The sequence below is a fragment of the Tupaia chinensis genome, unplaced genomic scaffold (assembly GCF_000334495.1).
Source record: "Tupaia chinensis unplaced genomic scaffold, TupChi_1.0 Scaffold000023_1, whole genome shotgun sequence".
Classification (NCBI taxonomy): Eukaryota; Metazoa; Chordata; class Mammalia; order Scandentia; family Tupaiidae; genus Tupaia; species Tupaia belangeri.
Window position 1 is genome coordinate 1,620,935 of NW_006159453.1, and position 9,807 is coordinate 1,630,741.

General features: G+C 38.0%; 1 protein-coding gene across 3 annotated transcripts in view; it reads right to left on the bottom strand.

Moving 5' to 3' along the window:
* BTBD8 (BTB domain containing 8) overlaps window positions 1-9,807 on the bottom strand; it is a 110,270-nt gene that overhangs the window by 8,734 nt on the left and 91,729 nt on the right. For 2 of the 3 annotated variants that reach the window (XM_006140153.3, XM_027770471.1), the window contains exons 13-14: window positions 7,720-7,781; window positions 1-69 (exon numbers count right to left, since the gene is read on the bottom strand). In XM_006140153.3, coding sequence (XP_006140215.1) covers window positions 1-69; window positions 7,720-7,781 — 131 coding nt within the window. Of the gene's footprint in view, window positions 70-5,854; window positions 5,980-7,719; window positions 7,782-9,807 lie in introns of all 3 variants that reach the window. The other variant, XM_027770478.1, reaches the window with a different exon arrangement.

Consider the following 9,807-nt stretch of genomic DNA (forward strand, 5'->3'; position numbering starts at 1 on the left):
CTCTTTCTTGTTATTTCCCCTCCAAGACTTGTTTTTTAAAACACTGGAGTCAGAAAATTGTCTCTTTTGCTACAAAAAAGAAGAAAAGACTTTGTAACTTGACCAAAGTCTTTTATATGTCATACTTTATGTTTCAATAAACCAGTTTTTAAAAGAGAAAAAAAAATAGCAAAGTTTACATTATGATTTAGGGTCATTCAAAATGAATTATCTTTGATGATTTTGGTAAAAATGTTTGTGTCATTAACTTAATCAAATATGAAATATAAATGAAATATACATGGAATGTTTACTTGAAAGACATACTATTTTAACTTATGATGTTATCATAGAGATGAATACCTAATGGTTCAGTCCATTGAGTGAACGGTAACAACATCCAAGATTTTTCAAGGGCCTACTCCCAGGTTCTGTGTTAAAACACTCTCATACGTTAAACCACTTAATTTTCACAACAGTCCTATGACATAGCCCCTATTGCCATTTCTGTTTCTTGTACAAGACATTGGGGATTAAAGCAGGTATGTGACTTATCCAAGGTAAGGGAGGGAAGTAGGACTTAGGCTCATTATTTATTGTCTCAAGTAGCTAGTTATCTTCATGGTATAATTTGAGGGATATTATAAAGATTTGCACCAAAATTATCTCTTCATCTCTATACCAAATGCCAGAAATTTTATTATTAAAGATTTAATCCTTGGTGGTAAAAACAATTTACTTCTTGGAGTCCTCATAGATAAATAAAATAGGGCTGGCCCCATAGCACGGCAGTTAGGCACTGTGCAGAGGGAGTTGGATCCTACATGGTGGAACCCAATTTGAATCCCAGCTGTGGCGGCTTGAAAAACATGCCAGGTATGTGTGCATGGGTCGAGGGGCATGATGAGGTGGAGAAATGAAAGGAAAACAGATTGTGGCATGACCAAGCCCTGTTGGGAGGTGCTCATCCTCTTTTGCTCACTCTCTGCTCTCTCTTGTGCATATGCATGTGCCCTCTTGCATATGAAACACAACACAATACAACACAATACAATACAATACAACCCAGCCTCGGGGCTTAGTCAGTAGTATACTGAAAGCCACATGGTCAACCACGGGTTTGGATCTCCAGCCTGGTTGACCTGAAATGTGCGTGCTCAAGATCCTGACAAACTGGAGGACTGGGGGGGAGGGGACTGCAGTGTGACCTGACCAGCTTGAAGGTACTTAAGGTACTTTTCTCTCTCTTATCTCTCTTGCATGCATGTGTGCACGTACATACACACACACACACACATACACACACACAAACACACATACACTACTATGAATAAAATAAACTTAAAAAAGACTTTTATGTGAAAAAAAATTTAAAATCTAGGAAACACGACACATTACTTTTGAAAGCTTGGTTTTGGAAAAAAGCAAGATAGTGTAGTACAGTACAGGATGTTTAGGAGAAGTAGCAGAAAAGGAGTCCTAAAAATAGCTGAAATAGGTAAAAGGGGAGAATAGATAACCACTGAAGACAAAATCATGGTATAGTGATAAAGAAATCAGCAGGTTTAAAAAAATATGTAATTATTTATTTAATTTTATTTGTTAATAATAATTATTTTTTAATGTGAACAGAGAGATATAGGGAGAGAGAAAGAAAGTGAGAAAGCAAGCCATCAAGTCTGGGAATTGAACTGTGGTCGGCCATGTGGGAGTCCAGCGTCTTAACCTCCATGCCACCTGCTAGCCTAGTAGGTTCTGTTTTTTTTTGTTTGTTTGTTTAAACAGAGGTTTTTGTTTTGTTTTGTTTTGTTTCCATAGGGTGCATGAGCTTGCTAGAGAGACAGAGGGAGTTAGAGAGAAAGTGAGAAGGGAGACGGCTATGCCACAATCCCTTCTCCATTCTCCTCTGAGTATTTTGGGTGCGTACACACACACACACACACACACACACACACACACACACACACGACCAGCATGGGTCTGGGACTTGAACTGCAGTTGTCCAGTGCCTTAACCATTATGCCGCCTACTGGCCTCTCAGAAGTTTCTTATTAAATTGCCCCAGGGCACATGCACTTGCCAGAGAGAGAGAAAATGGAGGTGAGGGGAGGGAAGGAAAGAAAGCACCTCCCCAATGTGGTGTGATTATATCACAATTCCTGTTTCTCCTCTCACCCATCAGGATTTTGAGCATGCATACACAGGCACCTGTTGTGTTTTCCAAACCAGGGGCCAGGGTTTGAACCAAGGATATCCATGTGCGATCAGACTGCATAGAGCTTAACCACTGCACTATAGGATGAGCCCTGGAATGATTAGATTCTTACTTTGACGTTGCCTCTAATCATCTCGGGCTATTTAAGATGTTACTGACATCTAGGAGCTGTCCCACAGTACAGTAGCTAAGTGCTGTGTAGGGAGTGCTGGGTCCCACAGGGCCAATGGCAGTTTGATTCTAGTCCTGCGGGGCTTGAAAACACACTGGGCATGTATATGCAGGATCCTGATGGGACAGAGAAAAGGCGTGCCCAAGCCCCACTGTGCTCTCTCTGTCTCTTTCTCTCTCTTTCTGGTATGTGCATGTGACTTCTGGCATTAAAAAAATAAGTTACTGACATCTCTGTGCCCCAGATCACGCATATCTATAGGGTGAAGACTGCTTCTATTCAGAGCAGTGTTCTGGAATTCTACCTAACACAAACTCAAAACAGGTTTGATCCATACTTTTTTTTCCCAAAAAATTATTTATTTAATTTTATTTGTTATTATTTATTTTTAAAATTTGACCAGAAAGACAGAGGAAGAGTGAAAGAGAAAGTGAAAAAGCAAGCCGCCTGGTCCAGGACCTGAACCGTGTTCACCCATGTGGGAGTCCAGCATCTTAACCACCATGCCACCTGCTGGTACCCATACTTTTTTTTTTGATAAAAATCTTAGCTTAAGGGACTAGCAGTTAGCGTAATGGCTATGTTACTGAACTCCCATGTAGCTGACCATGGTTCAAGTCCCAGACCGGTGGCTTAAACTCATGCCGGGCATCTGTGCGTGCGTGCCCAAGATCCCAAGAGGAGAATGGAGGAGAAGGGATTGCGGCAGTGTGGCCATCCCCCCTAGGGGGTGATTTCTTGTTTTCTATCTCTCTGTCTCTCTCTGTCTTTCTGGCGAGTGCACGTGCCCTATAGCAAAAACCTCTACAAAAAAAAAAAAAAACAAAAAAAAACTTAGCTTGAAAAAATAACAATTCTCTATTTCCAATACTTAAAACCTGGTTGACTTCTATTTTTAGACTTCTTTTCCAGCTTTAAGATTGATCCTACTTAATTTACTCTCTTTGAATCTATATGTTTTGAAGTATTATGGTATGGGTGAAATTTATGTAGTATATGGGGTAACTATACTCCTTTTTTTTTTTTTTTTTGAGAGGTTTTCGCTATAGGGCACGTGCGCTCACCAGACAGACAGAGAGACACAGAGAGACAGAAAGCGAGAAATCATCCCCAGGGGGGATGGTCACACCGCAATCCCTTCTCCTCCATTCTCCTCTCGGGATCTTGGGCACGCATGCACATGCGCCCGGCGTGAGTTTTAAGCCACCGGGGTCTGGGACGCGAACCTCAGTCGACTACGTGGGAGTCCAGCGACATAACCATTACGCTAACTGCTGGTTCCCGTAACTACAGTCCTTTAATGATTTCATATTAATGTAGTAGTGCATGACAAGGATTCAGTGTATACACAATCCTAGGCAGTCTTTGACGTCTATCTGCAAAGTTTGTATACATTCCTTAAATATAAATGGCCAATTGGTATCAACAAAAATGAAGAAAAAAAGGGTAACCCTCTTCAAGCAGTATTCCTCTTAGCCAGCTTTTCTGTTCAAGTACTAATCTCTTTTTTGGGTTATCCTTTTAGTATAGAAAAAAAATTAAATAATCAAAAGAAGACAGAATGGTATATTGAGTCTTTATCAACTAGTGGCCAATTTTGTTTCAAATACACCTAACCCCATTTTGTTTGTTTTCTTTCTTTAACCCCACCCCTACCCCCCTTCTCACCAAGGGTGTATCTGCTTGCTAGAGAGAGGCCATGACAGGGAAAGTGAGAAATCACTTCCTGGGAAGATGGCCATGCCACAGTCCCTTCTCCATTCTCCTCTCCAGGGATTCTGGGTATGTATACACATGTGCCCAGCATGATTTTTAAGCTGCCAGGTCTGGACTTGATCTCTGGGCAGCCATGTGGGTGTCCAAAACCTAACCATTCCAGCTGCCTCCCCCCACCTTTATGCCAGATGGCATATGTATGCCCATGAGAGATAAGGAGAGAGAGAAAGCACATCCCCATGCCACCCCAGTCATGTCACAATCCTTTTTCTCTCAATTCTCCATACTGGAAGGATCCTAGGCATAGGTATGTGAGCCTGGTGTATTTCCAGCTGACAGGGCTGGTACTCTGTCAAGTTGACAGCTACGTAGGATCTGGCCTCCTCTGCGCAGTGCCTAACCACTTTGAAGTAAATCCCAGATATCGTACATTTTATACTTAAGTATTTTAGTACTACCACTCTTCTTAAACCTTTCCCTCTTTCTTTTCTGGTCAACATTTTCCCACCTCCCAAAGATTTCATCTCTCTTTAGAAAACAATTTATTCATTCCACATTTATTGAGCATTTACTACATACCAAATAATTGCACATAAATGATTTCACCTAACTTTTATGATTCTCTTGCTAGGTTTTATTACTCCCTTTTATAGGTGAACAAAGACCCATGGATGACACAGATAATAAATACGAAGGTATGACTTGAACTCTTCTCATTTTACTTCCTGCATACATTTCAGAGTACCACTGCCTTCCTGAGCGAAGCTTATTATGCTACTTCCCTCCCATGTTGTTAACAACAAAAAAAAAAAATCACAAAAAAACAAACAAAAACTCTTAGATAATCTCAAAATCAGAAAGATAAAGAAGAACAAAGAGATTCTATTCTATTTTTCTGTAAGGCAAGGTAGGAGGAAAAGTCTGGGATAACAGGAAAGTAAGGCGGGTAGGCTAATTCCTGGGACCTTTAAAAACACAGGGATAACAGGAACATAGAAAAAAAAAAGTGCTACCATTTCCAAGAGTATATTCTATAGAATTGTATGATATGCTTAAAAGAGGTTGGAGGGAGCCTAATTATAAAACTGGGGGAAACAAAATTCAAAAGCTCATTACTGTAGCATTTCTCAGCTTTTTAATTTTTTAATGTTTTTATTTGCCAGAGGGCATGTGGTCTGCAGGAGGGGGAGAGGTGGAGGGGTGGAGAGAGAGAGCCAGAAAATATCCCACATGGGGAGCGGTCATGCCATAACCCCTTCTTCTCCATTTCTCCCCACTCTGAACTTTGGGCATGGATGCACAGATACCCAGCATGTTTTTCAAGCCCCGAGGTTCAGGTCTCTGACTGCATAGTAGGCCATGTGGTAACTAGCGTCCTTTATCATCATACCACTGGCTGACTCTCTCAGCACTTTAAGGTGTAACATGCATCACTGGTCTATAGAAACTATGGTACATAGCAGTTCTTGAACCTAGCTGATGCTAGATGTTCTTTAAAAAAATTTTTTTTTAAATTATTTTATTTAACTCTTTTTTTTTTTTTAATTTGATGAGAGAGAGAGAGAGAGAGAGTAAGCAAGCCACCAGGTCCGTGACTCAAACAGTGGTCGGTCATGTGGGAGTCCCATGCCCTTAACCACCATGCCACTTGCTGGTCCCTAAAAGATTTTTTTTTTTTTTTTGTATTTTCTCTCTTTCAGAAAGAGAAGAGGCTGAGGTGAAACACACACCCTCAACAAGGTCTTGCCGTGCCACAATCCCTGCCAACCTACCAGTCTTTCTGGTGGGGTTGATCTGCCAGGATTGCGGGCACGTATCCAGAATGTTTCAGGTTGACCTGGGATCTCAGCTCCTGGTCTTTTACGTGGCTCCAGAACTGTAGAGTGACCCCTACCACCTGTGAGTAGACCACGTTAGGTGTTTGTAGGCAGAACATATGACGGAGCTAGTATATTGTGAAAAACATTCTGAAAAATAGTTCTAGGATGTTTGCTAGTTTAAAAAACTCAAATGTCCCACAGTTCACTGACTTTTGGAGCTCGACTCCTGCCTCAGGCCATGAGAGCTCACAGCTGTGGTTTGGGGATGTATTAGTTCCCATCTAGTGGCTCCTGAAGAAGAAAGGGTTCTCTATTCTCTGCAATGACAATATGTTCTTTACATTGTAAACTGCAACTCCCAATGTATGTTAGTTTGATATCATAATAGACAGAGGAGGTTAGTATAGTTTTGTACTTCAAATATATTATTGACTAAGTGAGCACCTATAAGTTAGCCTAAAGCTCTAACCATCACTAATAACATTGTGGGAAAAAGAAAAATGGAATTATGTAACATCCAGATTATAGTGTATTTTGAGTTATAATGAATACAAGAAGTAACTGTGTGTGTGTGTGTGTGTGTGTGTGGTAAAAACAAAACAAACACATAACATAAAATCTATCATCTTAACTAATTTTTTTTGGAGAGGTTTTTGCTATAGGGCACATGTGCTTGCCAGACAGACAGAGAGACATAGAGACAGAAAGCGAGAAATCACTCCCCAGGGGAGATGGCCACGTCGCAATCCCTTCTCCTCCATTCTCCTCTTGGGATCTTGGGCATGCATGCACACATGCCCGGCGTGAGTTTAAGCCACTGGGTCCGGGACGCGAACCATGGTCATCTACATGGGAGTCCAGCGACATTGCCATTACGCTAACTGCTGGTCCCCATCTTAACTACTTTTAAGTGTTGTACACCAAATCTTGAGAACTTGATAATACTATAAAACTGAAACTCTACATCCATTGAATAACAACTGTCCTTTTCTTCCTCTTCTCGTTGCCTGGCAACCACCGTTCATTGTTTCTAAGAGTTTGCCTAATTTAGATACTTCATTTAAGTATAAAAGTTAACTTTTAAAGTAAAACATGACTGTACTCTTGGTACTAATAGCTTTATTCACAATGAAATTATGTGAATTAAAACCTTAGTAGAGGGGAACCAGCAGTTAGCGTAATGGCTATGTCACTGGACTCCCACATAGTTGACCACGGTTCGCGTCCTGGACCCGGTGGCTTAAAACTAATGCTGGGCGCATGTGCGTGCGTGCCCAAGATCCCGAGAGGAGAATGGAGGAGAAGGGATTGCAGCGTGACCATCCCCCCGGGGGTGATTTCTTGCTTTCTGTCTCTATGTGTCTCTGTCTGTCTGGCGAGCACACGCGCCCTATAGCAAAAACCTCCCCCCCCCCAAAAAAAAAACCTTAGTAGAGAAAACTGAAATAATTAAAACCTTTTTTAAAAAGTAGGTTAATTAGAAAAGTGGATATTGAATTAGGTCTAGAATTCTAGATTTTTATATACTGGAATAGCTCCAATGTATGAGAAGCCAAAATGGTTTTCAAGGAAATGAAAAATGTATTTACTTCCCATGCCAGCTGGATATCCAAAATTCACATTTTTAAAAAATACATGAAATATTCACCTGATTAAAAAAAAAAGACTAAAAATTATTTCCATGAATAGTTTTAATTAGTAAAGAAACAAATCTGTAAAGAAATAAATCTATTTAAATTATTCTGAAATATAAAATAACACAATTTAAATTGTTTGGTATATTTTTCACTTGGACTTATAACACGCAAAAAGTTTACCTGAGAGCTACTGAATATAGGCTTTTTGCCAAGTCTTCGATCATCGCCTTTGTCAAATGCAGCTGTAGAAAGAAAGAGCAATTTGTTTTTATAAGAAACATTATTACCACTATAGAAATAGAGGGAAAAATACAATAGTATACTAGCAGAAAGAAAATGTATATTTCTATGGAAATAACTTAAAAAAATTGAAATCAATCTAGTACACAAACATAATGCCCTATTAATTGTCTTCTTAAAGAACTTCATTTTCAATCTTTTTCTCTGGTCCCTAAGACTTTTATGGTATTAAAATTGAAAATTAAAAAAATGCACAGAGAAGATTCATATATTTATCTCCCCCTCAAAAAAAAAAAAGAATATTTTCAAGCTGTGATATTTTAAATAACTGGTTTCATTTAATTTTGGAATTTTCAAAAATTTATAGACTGTGTCAAATGTAATACTTTATAAACTATTAAATATGAGAAAATGTTTATCCTGAAAAGTGTAAAAATATTCTTTTGAAATTAACTCAAGATATTTTTTGGTTTTGCAGTATATTATGAGGAAAAGAGAAAAAATAAGGTTCTGTTGAAAACAAAACAGGAAGAACAATTCTCAAGCTCACATTATTTTAAGAATTAAATAAAAATTCATTTTATAAGTTAGATTTATATGGGAAATATCAGAGAATTCATGTTCATATTGTTCAAATAAGACTGTGAATGACATCAGGAAAATATATAAAAATAACGGTATGAGAGGCATAAATATAATTTAGCTCATTATTTTTTTCCTTTTGAAGGTTATAGGACTTTAAGATACATTTTGGATAAATACATGTAATGCCCCAAAATTATTTGATTAAAACAAATAATAAAAAATACACTAAGTTATCTAACTCCTTCATATATTTCCCAAGATTTCTATTCTATATGATATGTGCTATAAGACAAAGCAACATCCTAGAAATGGCATACTAGGGACTAATTTGCAGTAAGCAAATGACTCTGCACAACAATATACAGGAAGAATTAATAAATAATTTCTCCCAAAGGTTAGTAACGCAACTAGAACAGAACAAATGTTACAACAAAGCAACCAAGAATCCTTCCTTTATCTGTATTTCCTGATGCAGTAATCATGCACAAGTCAGGGCTCATTATAATTCAACATATTTAAGATTAAAAAATTATTATTGCACTAATGCAATGTAACAGAATGAAAAGTTCTTTTTGATAATTAGTTGGTTTACTGATACATTTTGTTTAGGTAGGTATATATACTTATATATACTTTTAGTTAATTCTCAAAAGAATTAAAATTTAAAAACCTTGTTTGAAGCTCGACCTAACTATGAAATCACCTAAAATACAGAAAAACAAAGTTTGCTTCCAATCAGTTGAGAGATGAAGGACACCTACTCAAGCAATGCTGATCTTGTTTCTTCACATTGTATAGATTTTGAAGTAAAGATAAACTATCATTCAAAAATCAGCACAGAAATAGTCACAAGAAAAAAGGCTAGTTTCTAAAGAACTGCTCATGATTGTTGTTTAAGAACTGGAATTTGTTTGAAAAGTGCTCTTTAGGTCACATCTAGCTACATTATGCTTATAATGCAAGACAGAACAAATCTGATACTGATTATACCACTAAAGAATTTATCATGATCAAGAGTATATCTTATCACATGTGGCTTCAATGTTTTACAGTACAAAAATGTTTGCTTCATAAAATATAGCCTCTTAAAATGTTTTTAAAAGTATACTTGCTGAATATGCCAGTATTTTTTCTAAGGCACCTGCTTTAACCTAAAAATAGTCATGAAGCCATTTTTAGTCCCACACCCTTCTCATTTTATTTTAATATTTCTGAGACAAACACACATTCTGAGCTACACACATCTTTTGTTTAATGCTAATGTTTCAAATGGTACCTATTAAATGTCAAAGACCACTGTGCAGCTCCTGAGGGACACTCCGCAATAGCACACTCCACATCACTGAACCAATCAATTGTGAAATAAAGCCCTCTAATCTAAGCAAACCACAAGAAAGGGTATCTTATAAAAAAGATGAAAAAGCTTTCTGGAAAAAAATATTT